Below are 22,190 nucleotides of genomic sequence, written 5' to 3'. Positions count from 1 at the left end.
ACTAAGCCCCTGCCCTTGGCATGCTTATAAACAGCAGAGACAGAGAATTCAAGAGATTACAACATAGTAATCAGAGGTAAGTCAAGGCTCACATAGGAGGAGTATCGAAGCTGGAATAGGGGGTCAGAGAAGGCTTCTCAGAGCATATGATTGCTGAGCTCATACTGAAGATGGGTAGTGGCTAACAAGGCAAAAGGCAAAAAAAGTGAAAGAAAGAATAACCCAGGCGGAGGAACCACGTGTACAAAGGCAGATAAGAGAACAATGCAAAACGCAGAGTAATGCAAAGTCTCACATAAATGAGACTCTTCAGGTTAAATCACATGAGGCAGACTTTTAAGCAAGGTTATAAACTTATACACACAACTTAGAATATAAGGCATAAAAACATAACAAAATACTACTACCTCACTTTACTCTGCATGCCTCCTTCAGCATCAGAATAGTCTGACTCACTACTGCTGACCCTCTTCCAGCTGGAAGAACTGAAGGATGAGGAGACTCGGTCTTTTCCCGCAGCTCCACTTCCAGCTAACGGCAAGCTCTGCACACCCAGGGAGGAGGGGCACTGAGTGTCCCCTTTATGCGGGTTCAGTCTGCCTGAGCCAGGGACTGGGGCTACTTCTCTTTCACCACTGGATTCTTCCTCCTCCTCCTCTCCTTGCTGGATTTTCTTCGCTTTTACTTTTGATTTTTTCTTTTTATTCTGATTTTAGGAGCAAATGAAAACACATATATGATAGCTATTGGTAACTTCTCATTTGATAATTACTAAAGATGTCCCTAACACATAGTATGAATAAAGAAGAGAAGAGAAAAAAGCGGCTCTTACTCAATATTCCATGTGTCAGGCACTATGCTAAGTACTTACGTACACCTTCCTGGACTATAAGAAACAAGGCAGGAAATATATGGGACAGAGCAAAACTTGTAACCTGTGTTTAAGTGCTGTATCTGTGACCCTGGGCATATTATTTAGCCTTGCTGAGCTTGTCTTTCCTCATCTGTTTAAGTATGGACTAATGCCAACTTCCTTGCACAGCTGTGAAAGCACTCAGCCTTCTCAACAAAGGTTCTGCAAGAGATCAAGATTTACAGAAAATGACCTGAGTGACTATTTTCTCAGTTCTCCCAAATAGGATACACAGCTAGCATCACCCTAGATGCATAGGAGAGATGTTACTCCATTACATACAATCCATGGTTTTGGACACTGGGGCTTTGTAGATATAAAGTAAAAGCCTGGGACTTCCCTGGCAGTCCAGTGGTTAAGACTCTGTAGGGCGCACGGGTTCGATCCCTGGTCAGGGAACTAAATTCCCTCATGCTATGCGGCACTGCCAAAAAAAGAAACAAAAACAACAAACCAACTTAAAAGTAAAAGCCAGTTTCTTTCTTTTCTCCTACTTCCTTCTTTCAGACATCCAAAGATCTTTGGAATCTGTGCTCTCCTCTGCCTTCTCTGCTCTCCTAACCTTGAGGAGGGAAGGTCCTGTGACTTCTACCTTGGATTATTAATGTGGCTCTAGACTCACACCCTTCTACTTGCTACCACAGTGACTTTCCTGAAATGCAAATTGGATCATATCACTCCCCTACATCAGATTCTTCATTTCCACCATCTATAAGATAAAAACCCAAACTCCTTAGCACACTGTATAAGACCCTTATGATTTGGCCTCTACTGCATACTCGCCCCACCTTCCCCTCCACACACGTGACACTCCAGCCCATTGGTTAACAAATGCGCTCTAAGTCTGTGTACCTGTTGTTCCCTCTGAATAAAACATTTTCCTTCCTTCTCTGTACTATCACTCATTCTTGAGGCTCAGGTTAGCCACTACATATACTAAAAAGCACCCCCTTGCTCCCCTATTGGTTACCCTGAATGTGCTCCTAGAATACCCTGTGAATATTCTGATGAAAGAAATCATAATACTACACTGCAATTGTTTCTTTACCCACCTTCGCCTTCTCCCCGAAATTCCTAAAACCAGAATCTACGCTCCTAATGCTTAGCACAACGTCTGGGATATAACAGATGCTCAGTAAATGTGGAGTAAGTGAATGAGTGAAAGAATTTCTAATTATAAGCATTTTTGTCAGGTATTACATTTCTAGGTGTAATACCTCAGCCGTATATCTGTATGCTTCATGTTCTCCAACAGAAACAGGAGGGAGACGGCAGCTGTCTGGAAAGACTGGGAAATTTGGCAGTGGCAACAGAGACCTACGTATTTACCAGCTAGCCTTCTGGAGAAAACATTTGTTGACCTATGGTGTTGAGCATTTGAGGGATGAGGATGTTCGGCTATGGATATAAAGTGAATGCCCATTTTTAAAGCTGTTACGTTGCCTAGACTGCTTAGAAGTATAAGATGCTCTACCTGGTAGTTTTAGCAGTCTGATGAATTTAAATTTACTGTGCTAAAAACCCTAAGTTGAAATCAAATTCAAGGTAAGCCTTTGGCACAACAGTGATGCAAATCATAGAAAATACACATGGCAAGCAATTAAAAACAATCCACAACTTAAATCGAAATATATACAAATGTACCACAGCTGGTCGAGAAGTGCTGGATTCTGTCTGCTGCAGTTTGACGGGTGGTCGTCCATCATACTGAGGAAGTGGAGTGGGGTACAACACCATGGGCATCTCTATGTTTAGTCCAGGCAGTCCGTGGAACATGGTTTTCTAATAATGATGATTAAGGAACACACACACGCACACAAAATGAATCATAAAACAGAAAAATTCACGATGTTCTGAATCACACAGATGACCAAATTAATGTTTAAAAGCTTTACTAAGGAAATTATAATGGGACAGAAAATAGATACCCTGAAGGTTTAGAGCTCAAAGAAGAGTTTAATCTCGTCTAGATCAGAGGGTTCTGGTTTGGCCAGATCAGGTTAGGTTTAACTTTAGATTTTAGTTTATTTACTTACTACTTTTACTTATTAATTTAAAAAAATATCCAGTCAGTTTTATCCAATATTTTATCTATAATTTTTTTAACCAATCTATCATTTTTATTTAGCATATCCATGTCCCAATCTACCTCTGTGTTATCTATTTGGAAGTAAGGAAGATGGTACAGGAAAAGAATTAAAATTTTAGTCACAATAAAGCTAAGTTATTATACATGGCTTTGATCGAAGGCCACCACAAAGTTTCTTACTATTTCCTGGCTGAACTAAAAGCAGCTGGATCCCCAGAGAGGCTGACCTGACTCTCCCACTGACTGGCAAACTCAGATGCCAAAGGATGGAAGCCTAATGATACACGTCTTGACTGGCCTGCCTACTACACGGGAGCAAAAGCCAAAGAGGAGCACTGGTTCTTCTTTCAAGTCCAAACAGGCTCGAGATAATCTAAAATTAAATAATCTACAGATTAGACCTCATCATCTAGTCATGATAAAATTTTAGAATTTTGATAAATTTACTAAAGCAAGTTTTAGTCTTTTTCAGTTCTTAATTTTACATATGTTTAAATATGAACACTGTATTCTTCTCTCTTAAAAAATAACACCCTAAAGCTAGCCTTGGAGTAATGATGTAAAGTGGTACTTATGTCTGGGGTGTAAACAGGAAACACACTAACCACATGAGGACTTGGGGCTTAAACATGCAATGCCTTACCTTTAGCACAGCTAGAAGAGCTCCAAGTTCATCAGTCTGTGTCAGTTTCATCTTCCCACCATTTAGAAGAGACTGTATACCTTTTAATGAATTTTGTAACAACTAGGGGAAAAAAGGAGACCAAGTTAAAGGTAAATGAAATTTGGTTGTCCAGGGACCAACTTTCTAGCACCATGTAGGATGGAGAAGAAAAAGTCTTTAGATGATGAAAAAAACTTCAGACAGGGAAGGGGGGAAAAAGACCAGAGATGAGGATCCAGAGAAGAGAGCTGATGAGCTACTACTAATTATTTTCTGGAAGAATGGAGTGCTTCTGTTGCATAAGAGTGGTCTTTTCATACATGTTTATAAACCAGCATGTACTGATGGTGAGCAAGAAAAAAAAGATGTTTAGTGGGAAGAACATGAAAGGAATAAAAATGTGGCAGCAGAGGTTGGAAACAGGAAATCTCTATCAATGTGGTAACCAGAGCAGCTCTTTTATTTTTTTCACAGCAGCTCAAAGCAAAGGAATGTATGTGGGTACAGGTTTCTAGAGGGCAATTCTGATCAAGATTAATTTTTTGGCCAGTAATCTCATTTCTAGGATTCTTTCCTTAAGAAATAGTCCCCACATGGAAAGGATGTGAACTGCAGCCTTGTTTGAAATAGTAAAAACATTGAAAAAACTTTTATTTTCCATCAGTTATGATGATGTTTACTTAGCTTAACTCTCTGCTACATATGAAACTTAACAGTAATAGTAAGCACTTTTCCAGGCCCTTTAAGTGCTTTTATCAATAGTTTATATACACCTCATAAGACCTCTACAAGGTAGTTATGACATTTGTCCCATTTCAGAGATGAGGAACATACAGGCTCAAGAAGTTAAGGAACTTGCCAAGGTCTCCCAGGTACAGCAGTTAGAAAGCATGAGGTACATCAACAGGTATTGAAAAGATGTCCAAGATATATCAAGTTTAAAAAGGAGAAAGCTGCAAAATAGCACATTAAATATAATCCCTTTTAAAAATTATAAATATGCTCATTTTTATATAAAAAAAATCTGGCGGCACGTAGAACAAACTGTTCCCAGTGGTTCTGTCTAAGCAGGGGACTATAAAAACTTTCACCATCTTTGATCTGTAATTTCTGAAATGTGTCACTTCGAATTTAAATCATGTTAATAAACTGTCATATCTGCATCAGATTTTTTAAAAAAGAAATAAAATACTGCAGATATTGTTGAAATCCACTCCTTTCCCTTCCATCTAAAAGACAGTCACTAGTCAGAAACTGTACTGCTTTTACAGTCAGGAGGGAAAAAACAGTTTTCTTTAAGAACCTAGAATGGCAAAACAAAACAAAACAAAAAGGCAAACCAAGACAAACAAAATAATTTCTTGTAATTTAAACCTGAAAGACATGGGTTCAGCCTTTTTAGGTTATTAACATCCCCCTTAGGCCTATATCTCTAGACAAAACTAATACAGCAACCAAATTAAACTCTTTAATAGCAGCTTTTGTTCTACTGCTGCTTCTAAACGCAGCTGTAACAGTCACAGGATTAGTGGTAGCCTCACCTACCATACAAAACGTGATATCATCCATATCAGATGATTTCGGAGTCTGTAAAGTGGTCAAAAAAGCTTGGAAGCAGATATTTCGGTAGGGCTCCTCCAAGTATGGCTGTCCCGGCACACTGAAACACACACACAGAAGCAACACCAACTCAGTCGCCTTTGAAATGGGGCTCAAAAAAGAAAAATTAAAAGCAGCAGTAATACTGACTAGTGGAGCTGGAATATACCCTTGATTGAAACTGTATCATAGAAGACTGTGCACTCTGGTTAATTAACTACTGCTATGGACAGGCATAAGGCTGGAATGAATAGGAAGAAGAATCGTTTTCACAGGGAAAAGTCCCAGAAGTTTGTAGTGAAACAAGTACTCAGAAAAAGAAAACTTTTTTATTCTGCTTTTCAGTTCTTAGAGGGAAATAATGCGGATAGGTTGTCAAGCTAGAATCATACAGCTGAACCTGCCTTCCTAGTCACTGGACAGCACTGCAAGGTAGAGACAAGATATTACACATCAGTTCAAGCTTGTGCCACTCATTCTCTATTGCATGAATCTAGAACTGGGCAGCTGGGATTGGCTCTGTTTTCTTCAAAGAAATTGGCATTGACAGATACATCTCACCAAAGCTTAAATTCATATGAATATATCTTTCTACAAGACTTTATACGGTTAGAATTTATACCAATAGAAAACAAAACCTCAACATATTGCACACATATCACTTTTACCATATTTTAGAAATAAGGTCCTAGTCTAAGGTCCTAGTCCACTTCTTCAGGAGCTTTCTTTACAAGCAATGTTAAAATTAAAAATAAACGACATAAGGTGATCTTATTAGCAAAGAGCATGGGAAATGCAAAGTAGGTTCTTCTAAGTTGGCTCTGGCCTCAGGCAGACTAAACCACCTACAAAGGGCCTATGAGAGGCCCTATCTTATTACACCTGGGAAATCTGATTGAATCCACATACCTGAGACACAAGTTTGCCATACAATGAATTGCAGCTCTCCTAACTTCAGGGTCTGACTGAGCCAAGTCACTCAACTTCATCAAGAGTCCGCTCTTGCCAAGCAAGTCTGGGAGGTACTGAAACAACATCACAGCCAATGTTGGCTGAAGTAAAGCTTCTGGGAAAACATAACTTTTCAAATAGATTTCTTTTCTTTTCTCTTTTAAAAAAAAACAAAAAACGAGAGGGAAATTAAGTACCAAAAGACTAGCTGCTAGGTAAATCCTTCAGATAGGCATGCAAAAATATGCCCAAAAAACATCAGTAAAGATGAGCACTCCCAGCCTAGGTTGTTGCTGAAGTTCTTCCATCTTAGATGCATAGCTGAAGTGCAATGATAATAATAATAATGATTAATATTTACCAAGTGCCAAGCACTTTACAAGTGAGACTTCACCCTCAGAGGAACTATTTTACACATGAGGAAATGAGGCTCAGAGTAACTGAGTAAGGGTTACTCAATGTTACACGTCTAACTAATGGTAGGATAGAAACCTGAACACAGGCCTGCTGGTTCAGAGTCTGTGCTCCCAACCTTTCAAAGGAAACACAGAGCACTGTGTTAAACTACCTTCTGACACTTTGAGCCATTGCAGTAAACCAGGGCTGCCAGGGCTTGGAGAATCTGCATGTGAGTCCAGGAACTGCACTGCTGAATAGCAGAAATAGTGTATGCCAACAGGAAATCCAGGTTCTGCTCATCAACAATCACCTAGCAAGAGAGGGGAAAATATTATATGATCTAACTCCTAGAAAAATATTTAATCCTTTTCAGACATGAATGCTCACCTGAATCAAGCTGTGTAAGAGAGCGTGTGTCCATCTTTTTTGTGTCAAAAAGATCAGCTTTAAAGACCTCAAAAGTTTGATCGAGAGGACCTTCTCCTTGCCCCAGGGCCTTGCTCACTTCTTCCCCTTTACTCCCTTCACTCAAAGTAGAACCTGGCAAAGTCCTTGTAACTTTTCCTTGAACTAACCAGACACTGGCAGCTGTAACAACACAGATATTTAAGACTCAATCCACCAAAAATTTTTAATTCAATTATGTTTCCTAGTAAATGCTCAACAAAAACACTGTGACTAAATATGTCTGTTAAATAGCTACTATATCTCTGCCATGATGTGGGAACAGAACAGGAAGAGATGGCATATACCTGTCCTTAAGGAGTTTATAATTTTATTGGGATAAAGTAGGCTAATCCAAGCATCAATTCATGGACAAATGAAATAAACTGTCACCAAACGCTAGGAACTTGGTTAAGGGCTGTTGGTGCCATGGGTGATCAGGACTTTTCCAGTTGCCAGTGTCAAAAAGATGATATTGCTGAGAACGGCAAACATTCAGAAGCCACCACATCGGTTTGAAAAATTCTCAACTTGAAAATAGCCTATTCCATTTAGGAAGTCACATGTAGCAGACACTGTTGGTTACCTTCAGCATTCCTCTCCTCTTTCCTTGCTGGCAGAGCACTGATCTTATTTGGGTGTCCACCTTCGCCGAATGAGACCTGAAGGTAAATCCCAATTCTGCTAAGACAGCGGTTTTCCACCAGCAGCAATTTTGTCCCCCAGGGAACACCTGGCAATGTCTGTAGACATTTCTGACTGTCACAATTCGAGGGATGCTACTGGTGTCTAGTGGGTAGAGGCCAGGATGCTGCTAAACATCTTCCAATGCACAGGACAACCCCTCATAACACAGATTTATCCAATCTAATATATCAACAGTGCCAAGGATAAGAAACCCTGACGTAAGGGCTGAGCTGCATATTGTAATTGTCGAGGGAGCGTAGGTCCTCCAGGTAATTCTAATGGGCAGCCAAGGTTGAAATCCCTTGTTTAAGCCATTCATGGTAATACCATTCCCCTGATCAGACTGCTATAGATTAGGGGTTCTCACATGAGCTAGGTCTCTCCAGCCTGATATCAAGGAAGGACTGCTGGAGAGTCAGTGGGGCAAGCTTCCTCATTCTTAAATAAAAGAGACAGAAAATAAATAGTTCTTTTGCTTCTGCTGGGTGTTATTTATTTTCCATGGGATGCCTGGATTTTAGGCATCTTATGAGTGTGAAAGATGCTAGCTGAGGATAGCCCATCCATTGAGGATGGCAGAATGGAAAGATGCCAGAAAGCCTCTTAATTATTAAGTGCCCCTAAAGCTGCACCCCTTGGGGCTTGAGATTTAAGATAATTTTAAAAAAATTATTTAGCTCTTCTGGGTCGGCTCTTCTGTTCCTTGCGGCCAGAAGCATCTTAGATTACATAATGCTAATTGATTAGTTCTGTGCTAACTACATTCACATACTCATGTGGTAGTTTATTGTAACAGCCTCAATCTTTGAACTGTTCCTAATAAAAGGTACCAGATTTATTTAGCAAATTGGAAAAGATTCTGAAGAGAGGGGAGCTACAGTACAGACCTTGACATAAATAACAGAGATCTTTCAATCTAGGTCCCCTTGCCCCTAAGCTACTTATGTTTTATGAAGACCAAAAGTAGATGACAACAATGGTAGCTTTGGGAGAGGGGAAAAAATACTGGTAGGAAAGGGGTAGGGGATATTTCAATTTATTCTTAGGTGTATCTTAGTCAAATACATCTTTCCTGAAAAATTCTAAGACCTGGGGGCCTGAATGATATTAGTTTCCTGAACTAAACAGATAGGAATACCTCTGATGGACAAACCTGCAGAATACTTTTTTGGTCAGTTATATTTGTTTTAATATAATTCTTGGTAAGGCATTTGCTTCTTGCATTTGCATAGCTTCTGAAGAGACCAGCCTATCATACCTACCACAGACGTAGTATTTCAAAGATACTTACTTATTCTCAAAATTCAGGATCTGAATTCTAAAGTTACCTACATGATTACCTGTAATGTGTTAAGTAAATGGTGGATAAGCTGAGACAATTTGCTGACCAGATGATTCTGACTAAGAGGCACCAGTCGGCAAGCTTGGACAAGAAGCGTACTGACATCCTACAAAAAAAAAAAAAAAAAAAAAAAGACAATGAAAAGGTGCTATACTTATTAGTTAAGAGAAGACCCACCCCCAACACAGCCAAATGAGAAAATAAAAGTGAACGTTCACACTCAAAATGGGGAAAGATGAAATATGAGGCACCGAGTAAGATGACAGCATAAAAATAGCATGTGCTAAAAAAGGAGGAAAAGAATCAAAATGATTTTTGTCAGGCTAAAGACTCCAGAGTCTCTACATATGTAGAGACAGTACAATTAAATAACCACACAAAGGATTCCAGAATATAAAAGCACACTCTGAAATTACAAATGCCAAAGAGTAAGCAAACCAAATTTGCAATGTCACTGGGAAAATCAGAAATGACACTTGTATAAACTTAATGTAAAACTAGGAATTCTTTTTACCTATGTGCAAATCACACTATTCATTCAACTACTGATGTTTATTGAATCAAAAGGCTCTGAGACATCACACCAGTACTGGCGTGTGAGGGCGATGTGTGACCCGCGCTACTTAGTTCTGGCGTGATTACCAACGCAAGCTCTGTACCCCAGTACTTCTGCGGCTCCTCTGAACTGGCTCCTGGGTGTGACTGAACCCAGCTGGGGCTAGGAGCAGTGCTTGCAGTCTCTCAGGTACCTGAATATTGGCTTTGTGTCTGAAGCTCCTGGAACTTTTCTCACTGCATTATATAGTACACAAGCGCTTAGCCTAAGCCTGAGAATTATTGGAATCCTCTGGGAAGACAAATTTGAACTGCAGTGGGAGTTCTGCATAGGAAGATGCAGCCTTTGAACAGCTGATGGCTATGTCAAAACCTGGCTCCTCACGAACAAAGTGAGGTCCTGAGAGCAGATGTGTCTTGGCAGCAGGAAACCATCCCAGTCATGAAGACAGATGACTGTGAAGCCGCTCGTCAAAAGTTCAGATATTTCCAGTATTTGGAAGTGTCTGGGCCTCACAAAGCCCTGAGCCAACTCTGGGAGCTCTGTCTTCAGTGGCTGAGACCAGAAATTCATACAAAGAAGCAGATCCTAGAGCTTTTGGTGCTGGAACAATTCCTGACAATTCTCCCTGAAGAAGTCAGGTCTTGGGTGAATTTACAGCATCCAAAGAACAGTAGAGAAGTGGTGAGCCTCGTATAGGATGTGGTTGATATGCTTAGAGATGAAGGTGAGAATATAGAAAATTGGAGGTAGCTGACCCTTGCCATATGAAGAAAAATTATCTTAAAAATTTTTTTATTGATGTATAGTTGATGTACAATATTTATAGGTTACATGTATATAATATAGTAATTCACAATTTTTAAAGGTTACACTCCATTTATAGTTATTATAAAATATTGGCTAAATTCCCTGTGTTGTACAATATATCCTTATAGCTTATTTTATACATAATAGTTTATACCTCTTAATCCACTACCCCTATATTGCCCCTCCCCGATCCCCTCTTCCCACTGGTAACCACTAGTTAGTTCTCTATAATCTGTGAATCTGTTTCTTTTTTGTTATATTCACTAGTTGTATTTTTTAGATTCTACGTAAAAGTGATATCATAGAGAAGAAAAAAAAAAAGGGGGTCTGAGCACCTGCTCTGTGCCAGGTAGTGTGCCAGGTCTTTGGGCTCCAAACATGAACAAACATATTCCTGAACCTCAAAGAGCTCACAATCTAGTGGAGGAGACAGAAATACTACTCACAAATAATTAAAGTGAATTAAGTGCTGAAAGAACTAAGTACAAATTCTGTGGAGGAAAAAGGAGGTCTTATGGTGGTGATGTTTAAGCAGAATCTGAAATGATCTGAAGGATGACTACAACCCTGCCAGACAGACAAGGCACTGAAAGACACAACAAGCAAAGGCGATGGAGTGGGCAGACTTGGAACACGAGTAGGTGTGAAACACCAGTACGCGCTTGAGGGACAGCAAGTTTTCAATGACTGTGCACACAGGGCACAGAAGCAGGAGTGACAGGACATAAGACTGGAAAGGCGCAAATCATATAAATAAAGCAAAAGTCCTGGACTCCTCCCTTAATTCCACTCCGCTCCCTAGGAACACACAGTACTATTTTGTTGTAAACTCTTCCATATGTTGTTTTGAACTCTTTGTATCTATAAATGTACATTTATTTTCAAGCCCTCCCAACCCTATATTGGTCTCATACTGTAACTTGGTTTGATCAATTACCAATATATACTGGAGGTCTTCCCAAATCAGTTTTACTTTTCTAGTGAGATTCTTTTCCACTAAGGAAAAGATCACTCTAGCAGGAGAGCAACGAATGGTTTGGAGAAGGGCTGGAGATAATAAGTTAGAGGAGACCAGTGGAACAATCCTGGAGTGTCATCTTGCCTGAGGGCATAAGGTGCTGGCCAGGGGAATAGAGAGGAGGGGAAACACTGGGAAACATTTCTGAGACAGAGTCTGAAGAATCCAGATTGGATAGGATCTGGGAGGAAGGAAAGGCCAAGAAGAACCAGTGTCTGCGCCTGTACCCTGTGTGACTGGGCACAACTGGGCAGACTCTACATGTTTGTGTGTGTTGGGGGCTGGGTTGGATTGGGAATGGAGTGGGTGCATGGAGACAATGAACTAATTTTTAAGAACTGTCACGTTTGAGGTGCCTGTGAGCACCAGAACACAGTGGTAAGACTGAGTCAAGAGTTCAGGGAATTCAGTAAGTAGTATCCAAGGCGTGATGTGTGTGAATAATATTACTCAGGGCCAAAATATTTCTGAAGAGAGGGCGGGGCTAGCATGGAGGAACAGAAAATGCCTGGGACTCTGAGAGACATAGTTCCACTTCTAGCTATACCTTTTGCCAGCCATAAGACACTGCACCTTTGGGAGCCTCAGTATGTTTTTGAGTAAAACAGACATCATAATACCCACGTTCTAAGATCCCTAGAACCGTGCACGGTGAAGTACGGTACGTGGGAGTAAGGAATTTTATACACAAAGTGTTCTGAATGCGGGGAGCGGAGGCACGGGAAGGTGGCACCAGAGATGACACCTGCGATGTTAGACCAGAAGTCATCAAGCTGGGGTTTGAAAGAAGCGCGTTTGCCAGGCACGGCACAGTCTTCCAGAAACGGAAGGCAGAGAACGTGCCACGGACGGATAAAGCAAACAAGCCTGCAGCTAAGTGGGGGTGGGAGAGGCCAGAGAGGAGGACGGGAGCCACCAGCTAACGTCCCCGAAGGGTGGGGCCGGGGCCGGCGGGCCTACCTCCGGGGCCACGCCGCTGCCCTCGCCGTAGCTCTCGGAGATGAGCTGGTCGAAGAGCAGGTGGATCTCGGTGCGGCCGGAGCTGCTGTCATCCGGGTGCAAGGCGCAGAGCCTGGCCGACAAGCAGCGGAACCCACGGCCCTGCCCGAGGGGTGACTCCCGCGGCGCCTCTTGGGGCGGCCCGCCCGTCAGAGAGGCCGCGACTTGAGCCGCCGCCATCTTTCCTACGTAGGCCAACAGGGAAATACTTCCGGGGTATCCCCCGCCTCCGCGCGCCAGTTCCGGAAGTACTTGTTTCAAACCAGAACCCGAGGTGGGAGGGGTTTTGAGACTACGGGATCGTTCCTCAGGTTAGTGCCCTGTGAATGCATATCAGGAATTATGTGGGAGACCTTTTCGCCGCCCACCTGTCCTTGAGCCCTACCTGAAAAGTGGGGACTCTATTTGTCCACCCGAAGACTCTGTTACTGGGCGGGGCTGACATGCCTGCTTAGTACTAAGCGTTTCAGATTCCGGTTGGGGTTGCAGAGGGGCCGCTGTGGAGGGGAGTGGCAGAAACTGCTAGTTCCACACCCTTCTCTTCTTACATCGCATTGGAGCCTCTAATTTTTTCCCCAGACGCAAAACCACCCTGAATAAAGACTGTGTTCTCCAGTATTCTTTGCAGCTGGCCGTGAATCCAGTGGGTCTCAAAGCACCTCACCACACAAAAGTACGAGTAATTTGGGAGTTCAAACTGATCCATGGCAAATATAACCTGCTTAAGGGTGACATGGTCGAGATTGGACACCCCAAGATTTTCTGAAACCTTAAAAACAAGAAGCTGGAGAAGAAAACAGCCATTTAAAAAGCTGTGAACAGTTTTCAGTCACACCGGAAGTGAAGGCTTGAAATTTACATGCAGGCAGACCGGGAAAACCAACTCTAGGACTTTTGAGTGCTGCAAATATAAAGCAGATTCTCACCCATAACTCTTAGGGAAACCCTTTAAGTCACCCACATGTACATATTTTATCCTATGAATGAAATACTTATGTTTAGGAATGAAACTTTGTTGATAGGCTTTGGAAGAGCTGGTTCTCTGAAGACTTTGGGATTCTTTGGGGAGAAATACTTATTTTATGTTTGATTTTAGATTTCATTATGCTTGTATATTATTTCTTCTTAGGATGGGTGTATACATATGTATATGTATTTGTGATATTCAAACATTTGCTCAGAGAAGATCAGGAGCTGAGAACTAGTAGCTGATTTTTGTTTTCTTTTTTGTTTTTTTGGCTGCCCTGTGCAGCATGTGGAATCTTACTTCCCTCACCAGGGATCCAACCCGGCTCCCTGCATTGGAAGGGCAGAGTCTTAACCACTGGACCACCAGGGAAGTCTCTAGTCACTGATGTTTTGGTTTGAATTCTAACGCAGAGCCTCAGGTGAGGTTGATATGTGAGTGATTTACTCAGGAATGAACAGGAAAGAAAGGAGAATCAATACAAATATGTGCTATCCAGTTGGCCATTGCAAGGGATGAATGATGATTCAATCCTCCAGACTTTATGAGAAGCCTTATGGAATGCTCTCAGAATCCCTATCCTGAGGAAGGAAAGGGGGGAGCATATATCTGCCAGCCTTTGACCTCTATTGTCAAGTGTTGCTTCACTAAGTGTTAATTCTCCAGTGCTTCTGAGTTGAGCATGCATTGGTGTGTGGTGGTTTCTGCAGGAAAGACACCACCACTGTTGCATAGACAAAGAAGTCCTGAGGTGACACTGAGACGTGTGGGCTACTAGGGTAGAAGTCTGACACGTTAGCTTGTGCGGAGCTAGTAGATGCAGGAGATAAACTGGTCGCTGTAGCAATGATTAGGATAAGACTGTAAGGCCAAGAATATCTGAAGCAGTGCATAAAGGATGTCCAACACACTGGGCTAGAAGGACATGAGGCCTGGTCATCACCTCAGAGAAGGTGACATGAAAGAAACTGTGGAAAGGACCTAAGTTTGGTGTGGCTCATCTTCAGTTTAAATGTGGATGATCCACACTTAGTGTTATTCAAGACTGAATGACTTGGATGTTGTAAACTATGCCAGTCAGTTGAGTTCAGATGGAATATACCCTTGTGGATGGCACTGGTTTCTCCAAGGAAATGAACATTCCTACTTCGTGGTGACCACCAACTGAAGGAAATGTATATCAAGCTCTCATGGAGGCCTTTGAAGGCCCCCTGCATTGGCTATATTTGGACATTAACCTCCAAACTGTGGAAAATCACAGTTTGGCAAAAGCTCTCCAAAGAAAATCTCCTCACACATCCTTACCTTTCCTCAGACTCATTGTTTTTTTGATCTTACAGTGACTGAGGGGCTTTAAAGGGCACTAAGTAAGTTCACAGATATTTCTGTTCATAAATTCTGCATAAGGTGATCTGGAGCCTTACTCTGGAATTTCACTTCTTTCATGCCTTGGAACCCTGTTAAGACTTCATTTTTATGGACTCATGAGGGTCTGTATCATCCTAACTAATGTAGGCTTTACTTTACCACCCCCACCCCCATTTCTAATTCACATGCTTATTTCCTTCAGAACATTAACCATAATGTGTAGCTGTCTTCTTTGTTTACTTGTTTATTACCTATTTCTTCTAGAATGTGAGCTTTGTGAATGCATAGATACCATCTGTCTGGTATCCCCAGTGCTAGCACAGCACCTGGGATGTGACAGGCAATCGTCAATACCTGTTGACAGAGCGAATGAATTCACTGCTATTATCAGAGCCCCCTATTTGCCATCTGTTGGTTGATATGAAAATCAAATGTTCTGTAAACGTAAAGTTCTATAACCTTAGGATCCAAATGAGGTAGATATTATTTCTCCCTTTTTACACCCAATGGAAGTTTAAAAGTTTAAACAGTTTAAATAATTTGTCAGGGTCAACGAAGGCAGTAAATTAGTCAACATCAGACTACAACCTGGGCCAGTTGAATCTTTTATTTATTTATTTATTTACTTATTTATTTATTTATTTATTGGCTGCATTGGGTCTTCATTGCTGCACACAGGCTTTCTCTAGTTGTGGCGAGCAGGGGCTACTCTTTTTGGTGGCTTCTCTTCTTGTGGGGCATGGCCTCTAGGCATGCAGGCTTCAGTAGTTGCAGCACATGGGCTCAGTAGTTGCGGCGCATGGGCTTAGTTGCTCCACGACATGTGGGATCTTCCTGGAGCAGGGATCGAACTGGTGTCCTCTGCATTGGCAGGTGGACTCTTAACCACTGTGCCACCTAGGAAGTCCCTGGGCCAGTTGAATCTTAAGTCTGTGATTGTGAAGAACATAGACAAAAAATTTCAAGTCTACTTTAACCTCCTACATTTTGTAATGGGGAAAACAGGAGAGAGGGGCTGGCTTTTAGTATCCAGATGAACTATGAGAGGCCAAGAAAGAGGATTAGCCTTGGGTTCTGTTCTAGAGTCTTAGAAAATTAGGGCCAAGAGTCATTAGCCTATCAATTTGGTTATAATAATCATCATTTAGTCAACATTTATTGAATGTTTCCCATGTGTCAGGCACTGTTCCAAGGACTTTACACGAACTGACTGTTTTAATTCTTGCAGCTCTGTGAAGTATTGGATTGGCCAAAAAGTTTGTTAGGGTTTAGAGAAAAAACCTGAATGAACTTTTTGGCCAACCCAATATGTACTGTTATGTAGATGAAGAAACTGAAACACAGAACGGTTAGGACACTTGCTGAAGGTCGCACAGTTGTGTGGTAGGCCTGGGTTTGAAATTCAAAGTTGGTTCTCCTAACCACTATGCTATTGCTATAATGTATAGGCCTTAGAGTGTGACATAGAAGTATAGTTAAGACCCTGACACTGAGGGAGTGAGAAACATACGGAGGGTCCGCAGCGCAGCTCAGCGTTCCCGGACCGAGACATCGATCCACGGCTGAACGGAGGGTCCAGGAGCGGGAGCGTGGGAACCGGAGAGCTGGTTCAGGGTGAGAAACGTTGCCGGTAGGGTGACGGACCGAGAGGACAGGAGGGAGGAGGTCTGCGGAGAGGAGTGCCTGTCCCTGAGAGCTGCCCGGCCATGATGGCAGCTTGAGGCTGCAGGCTCACGGGCCAGGGGGAGGAGCCGCGTGTGTAGCCTCTCTCTCTCTTTTGGCGCCTCTGCAACAGGCAGTGGAGAGACGCCTGTGGGCCACTTAAGGCGCTCAGGGATAACAAGCACCCTCAGGCACTCGGGCGGGGCTAGATTAAAACCCCTTGCAACGCCAGCAGCAGGGAGTCTGCCGAGGGGAAAAAAAAACAACAACAGCAACAACAAAAAAAACCCGAGAGAGGCCCAACTCTAAGACTTTCTGTTTACGCCTGAGCCACCGGCGTCCCTCTGCATCAGGCACCTCCAAGCCCGACTGAAACAACAGTGTGCCACTGCTCACTCACTCCCAGGAGAAGGAGCCACTATTGTAACCTCTCCCTCCCCACACACCTACGCTTACAGACGAACAATAAAGGAACCTCTGCTGGTCACAGAATAATGCAAAAAAACCCAAGGCAAGGAGAAGGACACTTACAGCTGAGACACTAAGGAAACAGAAATAGTAGTATCAATACCTATTGAACTGGTCCATTCTGGGATCAGTTCTGGATTTTTTTTTTTCTTTTTCTTTTTCTCTCTCTCTCTCTTTTTTTTTTTTCTTTATTAAATACAATCTTAGCCCTAAGGGATCTACAAGTTTTATAACATAATTTTTTAATGATATTTTTTATTCTTTTTTTTTTTCCTTTTTTATATACTTCTATATCTAGCTAAGTTTTTGGTAGTACGGACAATATATCTCTCATACTTCCCTTTCATCCCTATTTTTTATACATTTCTATTCCTTTCTTTTTATTTGCATATTTCCAACCACATTATGCTCTTCTGTTCCCCTTTCTGCCAGCCATTTTAAGTTTATTTTATCTTAACATACTTATAAGCAACACTATTGGTCTGCTCAGACTCCTTGCTCTATTCTCCAGATGACGCACTGCCTTGGTATTTAATATTAGGCTTTTGTCTTTATCTTAGTTCTTAGTACTGTTGTCTAATTACATTCTGAGAATCTCCATTCTCTCTGGTGGTACTCTGGCTCTTTTCTATATTTGATCCTAGCTTATAAAATCTCCCTGGATTAATGTTTGTATGTGTAAGGTGTTATTTGTTTGTTTGTTTGCTTTTGCTTTTGTCTCTGATTTGTTCTGTTTCAGTTGTCAATTTCTGTTGGGTTTCTCTTTGAATATCTGATAGCACACTGGGGTTCTGTCAGGTCTTTCTAGAGCCTTATGTCCTAACGGATTCAGTAATTGTGTGTCTTATACATGTATGTGTTTCTTAGACTTAATATTCGTTTAATCCAATACTTGGACATTAGTCTGAGGCTTGGACAGTCTTCTATAAACACCTCTATTGCCAGGACAAGCAACCCCAAAAGTTTGGACAACCATGAGGAAAGAAAGAAACACCATGCAGGCAAAGGAGCAGGAAAAAAACCCACAAGACCAAATAAATGAGGAGGAAATAGGAAAAATGCCTGAAAAAGAATTTAGAGTAATGATAGTAAAAATGATACAAAATCTCAATAACAAAATAGAGAAAGTACAAGAAACAGTTCATAAGAACTCAGAAAAACAAACAGCAATGGATAACAAAATAACTGAAATTAAAAATACTCTAGATGCTATAACCAGCAGAATGACTGAGGCAGAAGAATGAATAAGTGAGTTGGAAGATAGAATGGGGGAAATAAATGCCACAGAGCAGGAAAAAGAAAAAAGAATAAAAAGATTAGAAGACAGTCTCAGAGACCTCAGTGATAACATTAAGCGTACCAACATTCGAATTATAGGCATCCCAGAAGAAGAAGAAAACAAGAAAGGGTATGAGAAAATATTTGAAGAGGTTCTAGTGGAAAACTTCCCCAACATGGGAAAGGAAATAATTCACCAAGTCCAAGAAGCACAGAGAGTCCCATACAGAATAAACCCAAGGAGAAATACACCAAGACACATATTAATGAAACTAACGACAATTCAACCCAAAGAAAAAATATTAAAAGCAGCAAGAGAAAAGCAACAAACAACATATAAGGGAAAACCCATCAGGATAACAGCTGACCTTTCTACAGAAACTCTGCAGGCCAGAAGGGAATGGCAGGATATCCTGAAAGTCCTGAAAGAGAGAAGCCTACAGCCAAGAATACTCTACCCAGCAAGAATCTCATTCAGATTTGAGGGAGAAATCAAAAGCTTTCCAGACAAGCAAAAGTTAAGAGAATTCAGCACCACCAAACCAGCCTTACAACAAGTGCTAAAGGAACTTCTCTAAGTAGGAAACACAAGAAAAGGAAAACACCTACAAATACAAACCCAAAACAATTCAGAAAATGGGAATTGGAACACACATGTCAATAATCACTTTAAATGTAAATGGATTAAATGCTCCAACCAAAAGACACAGACTGGCTGAATGGATACAAAAACAAGACCCTTCTATATGCTGCCTACAAGAAACCCACTTCAGACCAAGGGATACATATAGACTGAAAGTAAAGGGATGGAAAAAGATATTCCATGCAAATGGAAGTCAAAAGAAAGCTGGAGTAGCAATACTCATATCAGACAAATTAGACTTGAAAGTAAAGACTATTAAAAGAGACAAGGAAGGACACTACATAATGATCAAGGGATCCATCCAAGAAGAACATATCACAATGGTAAATATCTATGCCCCCAATATAGGAGCACCTCAATACGTAAGGCAAATGCTAACAGCTATAAAAGGGGACATCGACAGTAACACAATCATAGTGGGAGACTTGAACACCCCACTTACATCAATGGACAGATCATCCAAACAGAAAATAAATAAAGACACCCAAGCTTTAAATGACACATTAGACCATCTCGACTTAATTGATATTTATAGGACATTCCATCCAAAAACGACAGACTACACTTTCTTCTCAAGTGCACACGGAACATTTTCCAGGATAGATCACATCTTGGGTCACAAATCAAACCTCGGCAAATTCAAGAAAATTGAAATCATATCAAGCATCTTCTCAGACCACAATGCCATGAGACTAGAAATCAATTACAGGAAAAAAACTGTAAAAAATACAAACACATGGAGGCTAAACAATTCACTCCTAAACAACCAAGGAATCACTAAAGAAATCAAAGAGGAAATCAAAAAATATCTAGAAACAAATGACAATGAAAACACAACAACCCAAAACCTATGGGACGCAGCAAAAGCAGTTCTAAGAGGGAAGTTTATAGCAATACAGTCCTACCTTAAGAAACAAGAAAATGATCGAATAAACAACCTAACCTTACACCTAAAACAACTAGAGAAAGAAGAACAAAGAAACCCCAAAGTGAGCAGAAGGAAAGAAATCATAAAGATCAGAGCAGAAATAAATGAAGAAGAAAGGAAAGAAACCATAAGAAAAATAAATAAAACTAAAAGCTGGTTCTTTGAGAAGATTAACAAAATTGATAAACCATTAGCCAGACTCATCAAGAAAAAAAGGGAGAAGATGCAAATCAACAGAATTGGAAATGAAAAAGGAGAAGTAACAACGGACACCTCAGAAATACAAAGGACCATGAGAGACTACTACAAGCAACTATATGCCAATCAATTGGATAACCTGGAAGAAATGGATACATTCTTAGAAAAATACAATCTTCCAAGACTGAACCAGGAAGAAATAGAAACCATGAACAGACCAATCACAAGTACGGAAATTGAGGCAGTGATTAAAAATCTCCCAACACACAAAAGCCCAGGACCAGATGGGTTCATGGGCGAATTCTATCAAATATTTCGAGAAGAGTTAACACCTATCCTTCTCAAACTCTTCCAAAATATTGCAGAAGGCGGAGCACTCCCAAACTCATTCTACGAGGCTACCAAAACCAGGCAAAGATGTCACAAAAAAAGAAAACTACAGACCAATATCACTGATGAATATAGATGCAAAAATCCTCAACAAAATACTAGCTAACAGACTGCAACAGCACATTAAAAAAATCATACACCATGATCAAGTGGGGTTTATCCCTGGGATGCAAGGATTCTTCAATATATGCAAATCAATCAACGTGATACATCATATCAACAAATTGAAGGATAAAAACCATATGATCATCTCAATAGATGCAGAAAAAGCTTTTGACAAAGTTCAACATCCATTTATGATAAAAGCTCTCCAGAAAATGGGCATAGAAGGAAATTATCTCAACATAATAAAAGCCATATATGAAAAACCAAAAGCCAACATCATTCTCAATGGGGAAAAACTGGAAGAATTCCCTCTAAAAACAGGAACAAGACAAGGGTGTCCACTCTCACCACTATTATTCAACATAGTTTTGGAAGTTTTAGCCACAGCAATCAGAGAAGAAAAAGAAATAAAAGGAATCCAAACTGGAAAAGAAGAAGTAAAATTGTCACTCTGCAGACGACATGATATTATATATAGAAAACCCTAAAGACTCTACCAGAAAACTGCTAGCACTCATTGATGAGTTTAGTAAAGTAGCAGGATACAAAATTAATGCACAGAAATCTCTTGCATTCCTATACACTAACAATGGAAGAGCAGAAAGAGAAATGAAGGAAACTCTCCCATTGACCATTGCAACAAAAAGAATAAAATACCTAGGAATAAACCTGCCTAAGGAGGCAAAAGATCTGTATGCAGAAAACTTTAAGACATTGATGAAAGAAATCAAAGATGACACAAACAGATGGAGGGACATACCATGTTCCTGGATTGGAAGAATCAACATCATGAAAATGACTGTATTACCCAAAGCAATTGACAGATTCAATGCAATCCCGATCAAATTACCAATGGCATTTTTCACAGAACTAGAGCAAGAAATCTTACGATTTGTATGGAAACGCAAAAGACTCCTAATAGCCAAAGCAATCTTGAGAAGGAAGAATGGAGTTGGTGGAATTAGGCTTCCTGACTTCAAACTATACTACAAGGCCATAGTGATCAAGACAGTATGGTACTGGCACAAAAATAGAAAGGAAGATCAATGGAATAGAATAGAGAACTCAGAAGTAAGCCCAAACACATATGGGCACCTTATCTTTGACAAAGGAGGCACGGGTATACAATGGAAAAAAGACAGCCTCTTCAATAAGTGGTGCTGGGAAAATTGGACAGCAACATGTAAAAGAATGAAATTAGAACATTTCCTAACACCATACACAAAAATAAACTCCAAATGGATTAAAGACCTACATGTAAGGCCAGACACTATAAAACTCCTGGAGGAAAACATAGGCAGAACACTCTATGACATCCATCAAAGCAAGATCCTTTTTGACCCACCTCCTAGAATCATGGAAATAAAATCAAGAATAAACAAATGGGACCTCATGAAACTTAAAAGCTTTTGCACAGCAAAAGAAACCATAAACAAGACTAAAAGGCAACCCTCAGAATGGGAAAAAATAATTGCTTATGAAACAACGGACAAAGGATTAACCTCCAAAATATACAAGCAGCTCATGAAGTTTAATACCAAAAAAGCAAATAACCCAATCCACAAATGGGCAGAAGACCTAAATAGACATTTCTCCAAAGAAGACATACAGATGGCCAACACACACATGAAAAGATGCTCAACATCACTAATCATCAGAGAAATGCAAGTCAAAGCCACAATGAGGTATCACCTCACACCGGTCAGAATGGC

General features: G+C 40.8%; 1 protein-coding gene across 3 annotated transcripts in view; it reads right to left on the bottom strand.

The window, feature by feature from the left end:
* The window catches only part of HEATR6 (HEAT repeat containing 6), a 40,212-nt gene extending 27,560 nt beyond the window's left edge, over nt 1-12,652 (bottom strand). Inside the window, exons 1-8 of one of the 3 annotated variants that reach the window (XM_057714891.1) lie at nt 12,433-12,652; nt 9,087-9,194; nt 6,785-6,925; nt 6,175-6,290; nt 5,212-5,326; nt 3,646-3,747; nt 2,558-2,695; nt 408-706 (exon numbers count right to left, since the gene is read on the bottom strand). In XM_057714891.1, coding sequence (XP_057570874.1) covers nt 408-706; nt 2,558-2,695; nt 3,646-3,747; nt 5,212-5,326; nt 6,175-6,290; nt 6,785-6,925; nt 9,087-9,194; nt 12,433-12,651 — 1,238 coding nt within the window. In that variant the 5' untranslated portion in view covers nt 12,652. Of the gene's footprint in view, nt 1-407; nt 707-2,557; nt 2,696-3,645; nt 3,748-5,211; nt 5,327-6,174; nt 6,291-6,784; nt 6,926-7,002; nt 7,204-9,086; nt 9,195-12,432 lie in introns of those variants that run through there. The other 2 variants (XM_057714892.1, XM_057714893.1) reach the window with 2 other exon arrangements.
* Between the last annotated feature and the right edge of the window lie 9,538 nt (nt 12,653-22,190).

This window comes from Hippopotamus amphibius, chromosome 17, assembly GCF_030028045.1.
Source record: "Hippopotamus amphibius kiboko isolate mHipAmp2 chromosome 17, mHipAmp2.hap2, whole genome shotgun sequence".
NCBI classification, from domain to species: Eukaryota; Metazoa; Chordata; class Mammalia; order Artiodactyla; family Hippopotamidae; genus Hippopotamus; species Hippopotamus amphibius.
Note: the sequence above shows the minus strand (reverse complement) of the source record. Positions and strands in the feature narration are given on the sequence as shown.